Source organism: Plasmodium gonderi (genome assembly GCF_002157705.1).
Source record: "Plasmodium gonderi DNA, contig: Chr07, whole genome shotgun sequence".
Taxonomy (NCBI): domain Eukaryota; phylum Apicomplexa; class Aconoidasida; order Haemosporida; family Plasmodiidae; genus Plasmodium; species Plasmodium gonderi.
In genome coordinates this window covers 1,387,205-1,403,837 of record NW_021628932.1, presented here as the reverse complement: position 1 = coordinate 1,403,837, position 16,633 = coordinate 1,387,205, and the positions used below count along the sequence as shown (strand labels likewise).

Here is a 16,633-nt window from a genome sequence, read left to right as displayed (position 1 = left end):
GGAAAAAAGAAAAAGAGTCAAAACAGGGACAAAATGAGGAGTTGCTTGTCTTTTTTCAGTATCCCATATGTTTTATGTGCATGTGTATGGATATACTTATGTGTGTACTTGCACAAGGAAGAATAGTTAAATGTTGCATTAACAGAATCATTATATTGGGGAAGGGGGAAAGGGGGAAGAGGCTGTGGCGAGAGGAGTCACGTTGATGTGTGTATACCCATGTGCAGGTGTATGAATAAACAAAAAAACACTCGCACATTTTCCCCACATTTGTACTATTCTGTTGAACATGCAGATTGAACCAATATAATTAGGAGTATATACATCCGCACAACGAAGGGCTTTTAATTTGTAGAGGCCATAAGACAGTCCCACTTTAACAATTTTTTTTTTTTTTTTTTTTTTTTTCCGTTTTCTTTTTTGCTTATTCTGCATTTTCCTCCGTGTCAGTAATTTCAAACATTTGTTTAAGTTTGTTTACAATGAAAAAAACATCCTTTATTAATTCGTCTGAAATATTAGGTACGACAGAAATATTTACGTAAAAATTTAGTGGCCCATTTCCATTGGGGTCATTTCCATTATTAACATTTAAACTTATACATTTATTGACACCCTCTTTAACATTTAAATTTATAAATTTATTAACACCACCAACACTTACATTTGTTTCATCAATGGGATAATTATTTACATATTCTTCATTTTTGTTATGAATATTTTCAATATCATCTTTGTTATTCTCTCCTACTTGATTTTTATACACATTGTATATGTCTTCTGCTGATTCTGGAAAAATGTTACTTTGATTTTCTTTTTTTTCTTCCTCTCCGCATGATATACATTCGTTTTTGTTTGGTATGGTATCTGCATCAGGTTGGACGTCATCCCTTGATTTTTCTTCATTCATTGAATTCACCTCATCTGTTGATTTCTCCTCGTTCGATTTTTCTTCACCCACGTCTTGCTGTTCATTTCCTTCTAAAGGAGCAGCCTTGTTGTCATGAACTTCATCAACCAAATTTTGCATTTCAGATGACAATTGTTCATACTCCTCTTGTGCAGACATCCCATAACTGTCACTCAAGAGGGATTCCTTATTTTCCTGTAGTTGCTCATAGTTATTGTTATCTTGTGTGTCTTCTTGTCTATTCTCTGTAGAATAATAAATTCCATCTCCTGTGTTTTCATTTTCTCGTTTTCTTCTTAAATTTATTTTGTCTTCCACCTTTCTGTAGCTAAGGTCATCGTTAGAGGATCCTCTAATTAATTCACTCAGTTTTAGAAGGTATGGAACCCTGTATGTTTGTTGAGGTACACTTGAGTTCTCAACAAAACAGAAAGTGAAAAAATATGACTCCAAATTATTTGCCACAGCAAGGAGGAAGAGTAATGTGCATGTTAGTTTCATTTTTTTATAACCACTATGTAGGTATGTTATGTAGGTTTGTTATGAAGGTGCGTGTGTGTGCACAGAGAAAGTGTGTGACAAATGGGTTACACAAATTACGAAGGTGAAGGTTGTGAATTACTCAAGTAAGACAAAATGAAGCACGAAAAAAAAACAACAAAATTATGCAACAAAATTATGCAACAAAATTATGCAACAAAATTATGCAACAAAATTATGCAGCAAAATTACAAAATAAAATGAAATAAAAAAATTCTTATGCTTGAGGGAGAATAGGGGAGAAATGCGTAAAATAAGCAGAACAAGACTAGTAGGACGTGGTAAAAAAATGTGAATTAATTATTTGAGAAAGTTTTAACTTTTAAAATTAAAAATATTTAATTTCATTTTCTAAGTTTTTAATTTTAAAAAAAATAAATAAATTAGTAAAATAGCAATGTAAAAATTTGTCCATGTGGGTGTGTATATAAATATACATATACACTCATTTTCAACACAAATTAGAATTAAAATAAAATAAAATAAAAGCATTCCTTTTCCTACTTATCACTTCCCATTTTGTTCCTTGCCATTTTCACAATTTCCACATCGATGAATGTGTGTCTCCTTTTACGTGTCCTAATTTGCATGCACATGTAAGCAAAGGAAATTCACGCATGGAAAATGCAGCACTTCCTCCAGGCGGAAGCATGTCAAGGTGGCCCTTATATCCAACTCGTACAATTTCTCAACTTCTTCACTCACGCATATTTTCTTCCATCATATAGGCTTGTGCATTCGTATCTCTCAAGGAGACGTGCCACCCCCTTCCAAGTTCTCACCTGTATGCTTAAACACCCACGTTGCATGCATAAGTACGCATGTACTTATACACGTTTGGGCACAAGAACACGCCTCTTGACACCTTCTCCCTATATAGAGAACTCCCTTACTCTGCAATTTTCCAACCTTAAGAGAAATGTTATGTGATCTATCCTGAGAATGAGTGCAGAGAAAATCCTAAACACTTCTCATGATTTGTGCGAAACCTCGGAAAAAAACACAGACCTTAATTTGCACCCAAAAATTCTGCAAACGTAGGTATTGCATATTATTGCATGCCCAACCTTGTATATTATTGCACGCGTCTCATTGGTGCCTGAGATTAATTGTGAAACATTTTCCAATCTCCTGTATCTCCAGGCAATTCCCAAGAACGTCCTAGGGGACTTCCTCCCCCACACGCACACACGCATGCTACTATTTCTCTTCCGTAAAATAGCCTTACCCACATAAAAACATGGAATAAGTATTTTTTCCACATGCATGCAAATATTTTCTGTTCATGTTCTCAAACAATTTCTACCAATTAGCAATTCTTTCTTCTATTCAGATATAACGCGTGCAAATCGTAATGTAGATTAAAATTTTATGCAACCTCACAAATTCTAGATAGCTTAATCAAGGTAATAGCATCCATATTTTTTTTTTTTTTTTTTTTTTTTTTTTTGTGGTCATACAATTTTGAAAAATAAAGGATATAAGTTATGACTTGTTCATAATTTTTTTTTTTTTTTTTCTCACAAGTTTATGCTTCACGCGCACACACAAATTTGCGTGCGAGAGAATCAAAGAATTTTTCTTTTTCCTTCCTATTATCCACTTGTTCGAACATATTTCACGAGAAAAAAATAAAAATAGAACAATGAAGCGATGAAACAGTGAAATACAAAAATGGTAAAATAATAAAATAAAAAAACGAAACAGCGAAACAACGAAATAAAAAACTTCATGGCAACTGTTTGGGTTAGCAACTCCAGCTGCACTTACGTCCAAATTTTATTTGTCAAAAAATGTCCCCCGCGAGTGGTTTGTGACATTTTCATCATTTATAAATTCAGACGAAGCACAAAAGGGCACACCGCTTACAAAATTAATATCATTCGTTTCCCCCAACAACAGGTGTTTTCTTTCCACATTTCCATTCTTCTAACTTATCTTTACACACGTGTCATATTCTCCTGCATGCTCTTAACGAACAAGGAATCGGTATAATGGTCGTCATAAATCAAATTCCTGTTTTGATACACATGAATTACATTGGTATTACACAACATCCCATATATGATATTGTAAGAAAAAAACATGAGTGCAAATACCATAAGTTTTTTCTTCCTCATATTTTCAAATGTTTCGTTAAATCTTGGGTTGTCTAAAAGAAGCTGTGGTGTGAACGCATTTAAGTAATTCGGAAAAATCATATTTCCTGCTATGAGAACATAAATAAAGAAAACAAAGGAACATATTAATCGATAAATTAGTGCTGCTTTAATGTTTCTCAAGAATATTACATATTTATAATCACCATTCTCACGATCGTAACTGCTATTATCATAGTCTGCTACATAAGTGTCATCTTCAAAATAAATTTCCGTATCTTCCCCATGATTCAAAAAGTCGAAATATTTTTTTATTCGACTTAAAACATAATTAGATTGTCAAGACTTACAAAAATATATTGATATTTGATTATCTCGATTTATATATGATGGGAAAATATCCTTCTGAACAAATAAAAATTCATAGCTTTCTTTTAAAAAACCTCTATTCGATTGAACGACATTGTTATTATTCTCATTCTTCAAAATGACAAAATCGTAGCTTAAAAATAGAAAAAAGAGTACTTTCAAGCATAACTTTATGTAATGCTTTATCATTTTGCCTTAAACGAATTTTATAGAGGATTTTTTTCAAAGCTTAATTTTCAGTCCATTCCTCATTTTTATGCTCAGTTCAAAATTCCCTCTCCCACTTTAACGCTTTATTTTGTGTTCAACAATTCTGTATTTATATATTCTTCTTTTTTTTCTTTTTTTTTTTCATTCAAAATGGACTGTTTTCTTCTTTTTCCTTCTGTAGTATCCCCATGGATTTTATTTTGCCACATATCACACACACGAACACTCTAGTTGAGTGATACTTACAATACCAGCTTGGTTCAGTGTTTTTTTAACAGTATTTAATTTTTTTTCCTTTTCGCCTTTTTCCCTTTTCCTGTGTTTTTTAGTAGTGCTCAGGACAACGTAGAAAAAAGCTCAACCATGGAATTCAAAGGGGGTAAAAAAAAAAAATAACAATAAAAATCCAAGAAATATTGCATTTATAATTTTACACAATCTTAATCTTTTTGTAAAAAAAAAAAAAAAAAAAAAAAAAAATCTATGAATTAAGGAAAGTTAAGCAGTTTTATTACGTTGAATAAAAATATACTTGGTGTATTTTTCGCATGCTACCAGCTCAGTGCAGAATTGTTTTCCCCTGCTATCTTTTTCACCTAATATAGCAAAAAAAATAGGCCAAAAAGTAGGTGAAAAAAAAATAGGCCAAAAAAGTAGGTGCAAAAAAAATAGGCCAAAAAAGTAGGTGCGAAAAAAATAGGCCAAAAAGTAGGTGCAAAAAAAATAGGCCAAAAAAGTAGGTGCGAAAAAAATATGCTAAAAAAAAGGTGAATAAAAATGGGGGGGAATAGAACCATGGTAAGTTTATTATCTTGCACTCCCCCTCAAACACAACCTGAAACCATACACAATGGATATACAAATGAATAGAAACACTGAGATTTACAAACAGCATATATATATATATATATAATCCTTATAGGGTTACTATATCCATTACACCCCTTCGCCACTCCCCCCCCCCCCTCTAAGAGCTTTCCTACTTTTTCTATTTTTGTGATTTTTTTTATTTTATTTAATTTTTTTTTTTTTTTTTTTTTTACTACAAAAATGCGGGGACATTAATTAAGTTTCTGAAGTTATCAAGAAAGAAATATGAGTTGACATTTCTCTTTTTTCTTCGCGGGATATATTCAATTGTGTTTTTGTTTAAATTGAAATGAACCTTTTTGGTTACATGAGACTTGGTTTTTCCCTTTTTCAAAATTGTTTTTTTCACAATGCTATTTTTATTCGTTTCCGTAGTCCCCCCCACTTTTGAGTGGGTGGCTAATCCGTTGCTGAACTCATTTTTGTTTTTATTTTTTATTTTTTTTTTTCTCTCCCTGTCTTTGTCCTTGTCTTTGCCCTTGTTTTTGCCCTTGTTTTTGTCCTTGTTTTTGTCCTTGTCTTTGTCCTTGTCTTTGTCCTTGTCTTTGTCCTTGTCTTTGTCCTTGTTTTTGTCCTTGTCTTCATCCTCTTGGTTATTCCTATGAATTTTTTTTTCCGGTTTTGCATTTTTAGTTTTTTTTTTTTTTTTTTCCAACATTTGCAGTTTTTCCAACTTTTCACACTTGCTGTTTTTTGTCTTCTCCAATTGGACCTTTTTATTTTGTTTCTCCAAATTTTCCATTTTATTATTTTTTTTTTTTTTTTTCATTCCTATGTTTGTTTTCCTGTCACCCTTCTCTTTGGCAGTGTCTTCATTTCCTCGTTTTGCAGCCTTTGGCCATGTGGCAGCTCCGTGGTTTTCATCCATCAATATGGTATAACTCTTTTGTACTTTACGTTTATGCTTGCTGCAGTTGCTGCAGTTGCTACAGTTGCTACAGTTGCTACAGTTGCTACTACTATTACTTAGGGTGGCACTTGCTATGCTGTGACCATTTTGCCTTTTCCTATTCTTCTTAAACAGTTTATTCGCTTTTAATTTTCTCTTCTGTATGCACCCTTCTCGTAGATCCGACTTGTTAATTGAGTAGATTGCCAAATCCGATTTCTCCTCATTTTCAATAATGATACTTCCTGAAAAACCTTGTTTACTCTTATGCAGCAAATCCAAGATGCCCATATTGCGTTCGGTTTTTCTCTTTCCCACACTACTTGCATGTTTATCCACATGTGCAGCACCTTCTGTTGTTCCTTTTTTCTTTTTTTTTTTGTTTTTTGCTTCTCCCTTTTTTTTTCCAACACTTTTTTCCAACACTTTTTTCTCTTTCTTCGATGATGATATCCCCAACTTGCTTATTAAGTTGTTGTCATCCATGTTTATCACTTTCTGGATGTTCATTTTTTTTTTTTTTTTTTGGATTTTGTTCACGTCAGAGTTCCTGTTTCCTTCATTTCCCTTTATGGTCTTCTTCTTTTTCTCCTTCCTTTCCTTGTCTTCAATTTCACCTGAAAAAATATCCACCATTGAGCTCGAGGGGGCCCCTGCGTTTGCACTCGCTCCAGCAGAGGTGTCCATCATGCCTTTGTTCATATGCACATCAGAGTCCGCCTCAGTATCAGTATCAGTATCAGAATCAGAAGCAGTACCAGTACCCGTATCAGTACCCGTATCAGTACCCGTATCAGTACCTGTAGCAGTACCTGTAGCAGTACCCGTATCAGTACCTGTAGCAGTACCTGTAGCAGTATCCAATTGATCTTCCATCCCCCCTTCATCTATCATCGAAACGAACCGAGTATACTCGCATGGACCTCGATTCCGTTTCAACTTCATTTTGATATTAAATAAATTGTCAACTTCTTGTTCTCCATCAGTTGATCGAATTTCAGGCGTAACTACATTGGAAATGTCTTTTATTTGGGTGATTTTCTGTTTTTCGTTCTCAGAGTAAGTATTTTGATTTCCATTGACCTCAAATTTTTCCACAAAAATTGGAACTTTCTGAAAACCTTTAGTTTTTTTCTTGTTGTTTATACCTTCCTCCTCTTTAGTCATAGAAACAAGAGAATTGTAAAATCCTCTTAAAACTTTTGTAGCGTATTGATTTTTGCACTTCAAAACATAATTCGAAATTTTTTCTTTTAACAAATTTTTCTTTAAATTCATTTTTAATATAACAGAAAATATTTTTTTACGAATAACATCAATTATATGTTTTTTTTCTGTTCTACATATAATTTTTAAAAAAAGTTCAATCAATTGAACAAAATGTTTTATATGAACTTTTGCATTTTCATCTTTAGATTTTAAATAAAATTGATTTCCAAAAAATTCGTTAAAAAATGTATCTATATGGTTATAAAAAACGTCATTTGTATCATCAAATGTTTTTAGCATTATTTTATTATACTTCTTAATATAACGGCTATTCCATGAATATTTATGTAAGAACAATAAAAATTCTGCTTGGAATACTCGAAACAAAAATAAAAATTTATTCATTCGATATATGTCTAAATTGTCATATTTCTTTGACATAACATTTAAAAAACATTGCAAAAATAAAAAAACATTTCCTTTCTTCTTACTATTATCTATCTCATCGATATTTCTAATTAATCTACTTACTTTACATGCTGCTTTTTTCTGCTCTTCCATCGAATAACATAACCAGTAATAATAAAATAATCCTTTACAAATATACAATAAAGTCTTTCTATTCATCAACAATTTTCTCTTTTTTATATTCTCACACAGAATCTCCATTCCTACATCCCTATTCTCTTTGTTCACATGACTCAAATCAATAAACAGCATCTCCATTTCTGATTTATCCATTTTTTTCTCCTCCGTCAATGAAGAGAGTGTGGAGGACTCCTCTCGTTCCTTCACAAGTTCGTGCATGCCAAGATAGGAAAAAGATCAGTATAGGAAAAAGATCAGTATAGGAAAAAGATCAGTGTAGGAAAAAGATCAGTGTAGGAAAAAGATCAGTGTAGGAAAAAGATCAGTGTAGGAAAAAGATCAGTGTAGGAAAAAGATCAGTGTAGGAAAAAGATCAGTGTAGGAAAAAGATCAGTGTAGGAAAAAGATCAGTGTAGGAAAAAGATCAGTGTAGGAAAAAGATCAGTGTAGGAAAAAGATCACGGTAAGTTATTTCTGCCACGAGCAGATGAGAATCTGTGTTAATAAAAATGACGTGTAAATTTCTGCTACGAAAAAAAAACTCTCCCTTTTTTCTTCTCCCAGCATGTCAGGATTTTTCCACGTGCAGGAAGAAGCCGTCTCGTAGAACCTATGTGCAATGAATATCATTTATGTGAAAAGAACCCACACATACACAAGCACAAGCACACACTCTGGTACAGGATTTTGTTTTAAATATTATATAATTTTTCTGATAGTATTCTTTGTGTATATGTACACGTAAATATGTTTACATATACACACAATGTACATTGAAAAGGGCACTCTAGAAACGCCTCAGAGTTTCATGATTTAGGGACTTCTCTCCATTTAACGTTGTTCTTTTGTTTTCCGATAAGTAAAAAAAAAAAAATTGAGTATTCTAACATGTTCAGTAATCACTAAAAGTTATGTAGAAACATCAACAGTGATGTTAAGTACATTAGCTTATACAAATGACACAGGGAAATTTTAACCCTTCTTCTGGAACATACATTTATACTTGTACTTTTGCAATCTATTTCCTTATCTCTCTCTCCGTTTTGATATAGAATTAATTTGAAAAAAAAAAATGTCAGCTCTAATTTCTTTCAAAAAGAAAAAGAACGATTCAATTCAGCCGGGGAAATATGTAAAAAAAAAAAAAAAAAAAAAAAAAAAAAAAAAAAAATAGTATTTCCCCTTTTTTTTTTTGGTTATCAACATGGATAACCTCTCAGAAAGTTAAGGGGGAGGGGGTATATAATAATGCATATGTATCCTTTTTCCATACTTTAAAAATGGAAACATACACTTATTTCAGCTTATTCCCCTCACTTTCCTCACAAAAAAAAAAATGTAGAAAAGTGTTTACAACGATATAATAATCGTACATTCAGTATACACTCTTCTTGGTTCGCTTGTGATCCGCTTCTAACAGTTCTCCATAAGTTTTTACGTGAACTTTTATTTTTTAATTCGTGGATGATATATATTATTGGTTTGGGTTAGCTTCGATTAAAATGTCCCAAATTGGGGATTCAACTCAGTTGAATTAAATTGAGTTCAAATTAAACTGTACTGAATTAAACTAAAATATAACATTTGATAAATTGGGTTCCTTAAGCTGGTTTTGAATTTAACCTTTAACCATTTTTTAAAAAAAATTTTAAAATAGCTTTTAAATTTTTTGTAAATTGAAAATTTTCAACTTATTTTTTTTTTTTTTTTTTTTTTTTTCCGTTTTTATAAAATTCCTTTTTTAGTCACTTTTTTCAAAGTTGTTAATTTTAAAATTATTTTTTTAATTTTTTTTTTTATTGTTTTTAATATTGCATATATATATATATATATTTTTTTTTTATTTATTTTAGCTTAATTTTTTAAATCATTTTTTTTTTTTTTTTTTTACACTTTTAATTTGTTGCAACTTTATTTTGTAGTACAATTAAACTTTAAATCGCCTTTTAAAACTTATATCTCTAAATATTAAAAGTGGTCAAAAAAGAAATTAAATAAATAATAAATAAACAAGTAAATAATTTTCTGTCACTCTACAGTAGTGTATGCATCTTCCTACTACATGTTCCTATGCATTGCAAAAGGAGGTAACTTCAAATGAAGAAGCGGAGATAACTTTTCGAAAACGGGAAGAATTGATCTTGTACTCACATCAAGGTATGTATGTATATATATATATATGTATACATAAACATACTGTCGCGTAAGCTTATTGGGTACCACAAAGGTGATATAATATATAAACCTACATGGTGAAAAGTGGGAAATACAAAAATAAAATCGTGGTGGGGCGTGTAGCAGAGAGTTCCGTTATACCTACATGTGGAGTAGTGTGTATAGGAGTATGCAACGAGCAGAATAAACAAACAGCCTACTAATCTTGAAATGCAACATCCTCCCGATCACTTAAAACAATGGTAACACTTCGTTAAAATAAAAATACACAAAATGTAAAAAAATAAATGGGGACATGGGAGAGGAAATGACTTCACCCACCTTTCTATTTGTAGAAGACTTGTGATGGTTGTGTCTTCCTTACCCTTCAACATAAACTTCATATTGTAAAATAAATAAAAGATTTGTCGACAAGCTATATTAATGTGAAAACGAAATATTGTGCAAAAAAGAAAAAAAAAAAAAAAAAAAAAAAAAAAAAAAAAAAAAAAACACATAATAAGTAGTGACAATTCTGAACGCCCATTACGAATTAAAATACAGATAAAGAGGTGGTGGTAGCCACGTCAAAGGACTTGAATTTAAGATTTTGTTTTCTTTTCTTTTCATTTCTTCTGTTCTGTTCTGTTCTGTTCTGCTCTGTTTTGGTTTTTTTTTTTTTGCGGGGGGGGGGGGGGGGAAAGTAGTGGAGGAGTAAGTTGAGTCCTTATCCTGTATTTTATAAATTGGTAATAATGAGATAAGATTAGAAGAAGCCCCAACATTGCTGAGATTTTTTTTTTTTTTTTTTTCTTCCCATTTCGTTTCCCTTTTTTTTATTAACGTTCATAATTTTTTCACAAAAATTGTGGAAGGTAGCGAATTAGATGAGCACATATATATGTGTGCACTTACAGGAGGATAATTCATTTTTTTTTCTTTTCTTTCCCTTCTCTGTTCATAACAATGCACGTCGAAGTTGCATGTTATTATGGTGCAACTAAATCTAACTTAACCATATTTACATAAACTACTTAAATCACGCACACCAACAAAAATTAAAGATCTTTTCTCATCCATCTCTTGTGAATTCTCCACATGTTGCTTACTTTTATAATTATACCCATCCATTTTTCATACCTCAAATAGTTGTCATAACAACAAGTATAACCATATATGGATTCACCCATTAGTCTCCTTCTTTACTACAAAATGATATTTACACCTTTGAAAACATTTTCTCATAAGATGATATATACTATTTTACACCAAACTGTTTCCTTTTTTTAAGCATATAAAAATTTTTTTAAATTCTCAAAACTGTGTGTAAAAGAAAAAAAAAAAAAAAAAAAAAAATTGGACCTCCATTTTTTTATTTTCAAGTAAAACTACTTCCAACTTGTAAAAATGGAGAAAAGTTATTCATCTTCACAATTTTCACTCACAAGCGTATTTTATATACACATCTTTCCATCACAAAATTCCCAAATTGCACAGTTCAGATATAAAGCTTGTGCCATAAGATAAAAGAACATTCTATTTGGCTAAGTAAAAGAGAAAAAAAAAAAAAAAAAAAAAAAAAAAATAGTATGCTACTACAGTTCTGACATGCTTATATATTTGATACATACTACACAATCTCATTGGGGTATAGGGAAGGGGAACACTTCAAGTAAATCCTTTTTTATAAAAGTTTTCCCTCCACTTTTGAGAATTTTTTTTTTTTTTTTTTGTTTTACCTGCATAACTTGCAGTTTTTGCAAATTTGTAATTTACAGATTTGTGAACTTGAATATTTCTTTGAAAGGAAAATACAAGTTGGTTAAACCTACTTGGCTTAGTAGGATCTTGCATTGTTTTATATATAGTGGTACCATTTTAGAGTGACATTTTAAAGTATCATTTCCATAGATCACTACAGTTCAACATATTCTCACACACTAATGCATAACCTATGGCCTATTCCAACGAACGGCAACTGAAGTAATGGTTTCTTATCATGAACAGTTGTGTGGGCAAATTTCTTATTGTTGACATTTTTTGAAATACGTACAATTTCCGAATTGTCCACATAACTCGGGGAGGAGTTATATATATACATACAATCGCACAAAATGATAAAGATTTATGATGAAAAAAAAAAAAAAAAAAAAAAAAAAAACACTTGGTAAAAAATTCTCAATTGTGTGTTGTATACATCGTAATCCTAACCCCATTCAATGTATAGGAAGAGAAAATGGGAAATAAATTAAGATTTTTTTTTTTTTTTTTTTTTCTCCTGTTTTAACAAATTTTAAGAGGTAGGGAGACATATGTACATAACATTTCTTATACATATACAATTATACAACGTTTGTACAGCACCACATCAACCTCGGTTGAAACATGAAGTGAAACAACGCATTTGAAAAAAAAAAAAAATTATATGTGCTCATATTTATACACCTATATATTATATGTGCAACATTTTTGGAAGAAAAACTGAGAAGAATAAAATAAAAACTCGAATGAAATTGGGACAGAAGGCCATGTAAGTGTAATAGCCACTTTCCCCCAAACCATAGGAACATATCACAAAAACCACAGTACATATTTAATGGACTATTTTGAATAAAATATCTTTCAAAGAAACAAAAAATAGATATATACTACCCAATGTGTGCATACCGAACGAAAAGATCTTTTCATTTCTTATTTAAGAAGAAAAATACATATAATAAGCAGAACAATAGCGGCATAGTTGCACAAAAAAAAAAAAAAAAAAAATGAGTAATAAAAAATGGGGAAAAAATCTTCTGTATGATGATTATGAGGACGATTTAGTCGACTACGATAATTACGATGAGGAACATTATACAGAGTTTGATACCCAAGGACTAACGGAAAGTCTAAAAACAAAGGAAAAATATAATGCAAAAGGAAACACAACTCGGAAGAAGCCAAACCAAGTGAAAAAACCCAACAAAGAGAAGAATCCAAACCAAGTGAAGGAACCCAACAAAGAGAAGAAATCAAACCAAGTGAAGGAACCCAACAAAGAGAAGAAATCAAACCAAGATGAGACACCTTCGAATGTCTTCCATGATGACAATCATGGAGACAACAAAGGAAATAGATGCATCATGCTGAGCACACTGAATATACTCGTTCTAGGACATATCGATGCGGGGAAATCCACTCTTATAGGAGCACTTCTATACAACTTAAGCTACGTAAGCGAACAGACAGTGAAAAAATATGAACACATCAGGGAAAGTTCCAAGTATACCTTCATCTTAGATGAAGATGACGACGAAAGGGAGAGGAACATAACTCTTTTTAACAAAAAAAAAGAATTCTACATATATTACACAAAAACTGAGTTAGAAGAAGCATATAATCGTGTGGTACGAAATCCTAGGAAAAACAAGAAAAGAGAGACCACATCCAGTAATTACCTTAAAGAGGATATAAAGAGCTCTGTCGAAAGAGATGGAAATAACGTAGATAATGTTGTTCATATAGATAGAACCATATTTACCGATTTTTATAAAAGAAATATAATTCACAACGATGTGTTATTTTTAAGGAAAGTAAACATTTTTGACACTCCGGGACATGATGAACTGGTTACTAATTTGCACACATGGAGCTTCTTTGCTGACTCTGCAATTTTAGTAGTAGATGCAAATAATATTTACAGGAAAAAAAATGATGAGACTTATCGAAACGTTTCTATTTTAAAATCAGTAGGAATTTCTAACGTTATTGTAGTGGTAAACAAATTAGATCTCTTTGATTATGACGTAAATGTTTTTGAAGATATATGCAATACAATAAGGTCTTTTTTTCAATGTCCAAAAAATAACAGTATTTACGATTTCCTTCTTAGTAATAACTTCTATGTGCGTGTATCAACTGCACAAACTTGTGGTTTACCTACTGAAACAGAAAGACATACATTATTTCAACAAAATTTAACATTTATACCTCTTTCTGCATACAAAAATATAAACATTGTTAAATTCGAAAAATACAAAAAGAGTCTATTAAATCGTACCTTTTGTCTATACGATGAAATTAAATACATGAATTTAAGAAAAGATTTATTTCAATTAAAAGTGTGTGCAGAGATTCTGAATGATAAGAAAACTGCTCTCACAGGTTACTACAATTTTGTTAATAATAATAACCTGTTTGCAAATAATATATTTTGGAATTTTTACCAAGATGACAAGGGAGACATAACAAATTCAATGAAAAAGTCATCAAATGATGAAGACACATTTGTAGGGGTTATTCAAGATTTGACAGAATCAAATAATATGATCAATGCAAGTGTTAAAGTGTTGTATGGATTTTTAAAAAGTAAATGTAACTATGTCTTATTACCAATTCGGGAAAAAATTACCGTGAAAAAAATTGAAAAAAGTGACGAATTGTGTAAATATGTGAATATAGGTGATCTGTGTGAATTTTTAGCCACTACAAAATGTGTTCCTTTGATAAAAAAAATGTTAGAACAAGACCCCCGTTCATCCACCTTATGGAATAATAACGGAGAAGAAGAAGAAGAAAAAAAAAAAAAGAAAAAAAAAGGGGATCATACAGATGAGTCTAGCGGTAGTGATAGTTGTTGCAATGCCTACAAAGATCAAGGTGTATTCGAACCCTTTCTAAATGTTTTACCCAATCTCCTAACATCATGTTGTATCACCAAAAATGCACATATAACAAACGATATTGTAGAAAACGTTTTTTTTAAAATTGATGATAACAAAATAAAGAACGGATCTGTTTTTGTGAACAACACAGTGTCAATTAATTCTGAAGAAAGGTCCCCTTCCTATGTGACAAAAAATATCACCTTTGCATGTAACAAAATGAAAGTGTTAATAAAAATGAACCAAGTAAAAATTCCACTAATCATAGGACGACAGTATCTTTTATATTCCCTGAATTTTTCACACAGTATAACCATACAAAATATTTACTATGTTTATGAAAATAAAAAAAATTCCCTAATTTATGATGCATTACAACCTGAAAACAAATTAAACGTTAAATGTAACAAAAATGATTTAGCACAAATTAGTAATTTAAAAAATTATGTCAAAAATCAAAATGTGCTTTACGAAAAAATGGATAAGAAAAAATGTTTACGCAGCCATGACATTGGCCTTATTGAGATCCACGTCAATGACAATTCTTTCATGTGCATCCAGCATTTCAGGGATGACATAAACTATTACATTTCTCAAGATAACCCCTTTTTTAGTGCCTACGATCTCCTTTCATGCAGCATTTCTCCCCTGTCTCGTCTTATTCTCTCTGAGGAAAATAAAATTGTTGCCAGTGGTTTGGTTATAAGTGAAGCATGAGCTGATGTACGTGTGTGTATGCACCCATATGTATGTACCTACATGTATGTACCTATTTGTATGTACCTACATGTATGTACCTATTTGTATGCACCTATATGTACATATATATGCATGCACATGCCCACGCGAATGGTTGCGCCTGCGTGTTCAGGTGCAAACTCATCAAAACACAACTGTACCGTGTTCATAAAAGCTTGTTATTTTCTTGTCACCTTCGTTTCCATTCGCACTGCCGCAAGAATATGCCTGCGTTGTTGCACACGCGTGATAACAGTAAAGTAAAATGGATTGAAGTTAAAGAGAAGCGTGAAAAAATGGAAAAGTGAAAAAGCAGAAAAGTGAAAAAGCAGAAAAGTGAAAAAGCAGAAAAGTGAAAAAGCAGAAAAGTGAAAAAGCAGAAAAGTGAAAAAGCAGAAAAGTGAAAAAACGGAAAAGTGAAAAAGCAGGAAAGGTGTATCATTGTAAAGACTCACAAGGCACAACAAAAGTAAACATTCAAAAGATTAAGTTAAAAGAGTCCCATAAAAATAGGCAATTTTCGCTCGAATTGTGTATGTTTATTGGGAAAGCACTATCTATCCATTTAAGCACGATAATATAACGTAAAAAAAAATTTGCTTAAATTTTTCAAAGCCCCAATCCGTGCGTGCAAAAATGGTATATGCACAAAATCGTATTATCAAATTATACTACCCTTATATTATTTACATTTTTAGCCAAATAATATTTCATTATTTTTTTTTTTTTTTTTTTTTTCACTCCCCGCGTACAAATTTTTGCAAACAACATTTGTACATACATATATGCGCACAGAAATTTTCTGTATGCATGTACCATGTACACATAAAATCAAATAGGCTTTCTTCTTCTTCTTCCGCTTTTTAAAACTTTTAATCCCCTACCTTTCTGCTTGCCTCATTTTCTCTTTTTAGTTCATTCAATCTCGCTTGAATTAGTTTCTCCCATTCATACGGTGGGAGTTCAATTTGGCTTGGTTCGTAAGGAAACATCTTGGCTCCTTTGACACAAGCACGCATGTATGTATATATGTTTTCTTTGTATGAATGTACTTATGTGCATGTGAAGAATGCAGCTACAATAAATGAATACACATCTGAATATGTTCATACATACCATGTATATATATGCTTATTTTGTCCATACGAAAGGGCACACTATTTTGTAAAAAAACTGCCCCTTAAATCGAATTATCTATAATTTTTAAATAATTTTTAAGTAATTTTTTGAAAAATTACATCCCCCATGTATAGTCAAACATTTACAGATGTATTATACTTGTTTAAAACTGAATAAAGAAAAAAAAAAAAAAAAAAAAAATCTGCTTCTGTTTACGTGTTGAGAGATATTTTTACACACACGCAAGTAATCCAAAATTTTGTCATATAAAAAAAAAAAAAAAAAATTAAAAAAA

At 31.3% G+C, this 16,633-nt stretch overlaps 4 protein-coding genes across 4 annotated transcripts; 1 reads left to right on the top strand and 3 right to left on the bottom strand.

The window, feature by feature from the left end:
• Positions 1–424: 424 nt before the first annotated feature.
• PGO_072930 (hypothetical protein) lies at positions 425–1,411 on the bottom strand (the record flags this gene model as incomplete). The annotated part of the gene is made up of 1 exon (XM_028687166.1): positions 425–1,411. One exon carries the CDS (start codon positions 1,409–1,411, stop codon positions 425–427), a length of 987 nt encoding a protein of 328 aa, XP_028542967.1.
• Positions 1,412–3,390: 1,979 nt separating this feature from the next.
• PGO_072920 (selenoprotein) lies at positions 3,391–4,107 on the bottom strand (the record flags this gene model as incomplete). The annotated part of the gene is made up of 1 exon (XM_028687165.1): positions 3,391–4,107. One exon carries the CDS (start codon positions 4,105–4,107, stop codon positions 3,391–3,393), a length of 717 nt encoding a protein of 238 aa, XP_028542966.1.
• A 1,063-nt stretch (positions 4,108–5,170) lies between these two features.
• On the bottom strand, positions 5,171–7,903 carry PGO_072910 (nucleolar protein Nop52; the record flags this gene model as incomplete). The annotated part of the gene is made up of 1 exon (XM_028687164.1): positions 5,171–7,903. One exon carries the CDS (start codon positions 7,901–7,903, stop codon positions 5,171–5,173), a length of 2,733 nt encoding a protein of 910 aa, XP_028542965.1.
• Positions 7,904–12,603: 4,700 nt separating this feature from the next.
• On the top strand, positions 12,604–15,198 carry PGO_072900 (elongation factor Tu; the record flags this gene model as incomplete). Its single annotated transcript, XM_028687163.1, has 1 exon — positions 12,604–15,198. The coding sequence occupies one exon, from the start codon at positions 12,604–12,606 to the stop codon at positions 15,196–15,198; it is 2,595 nt and encodes an 864-aa protein (XP_028542964.1).
• Between the last annotated feature and the right edge of the window lie 1,435 nt (positions 15,199–16,633).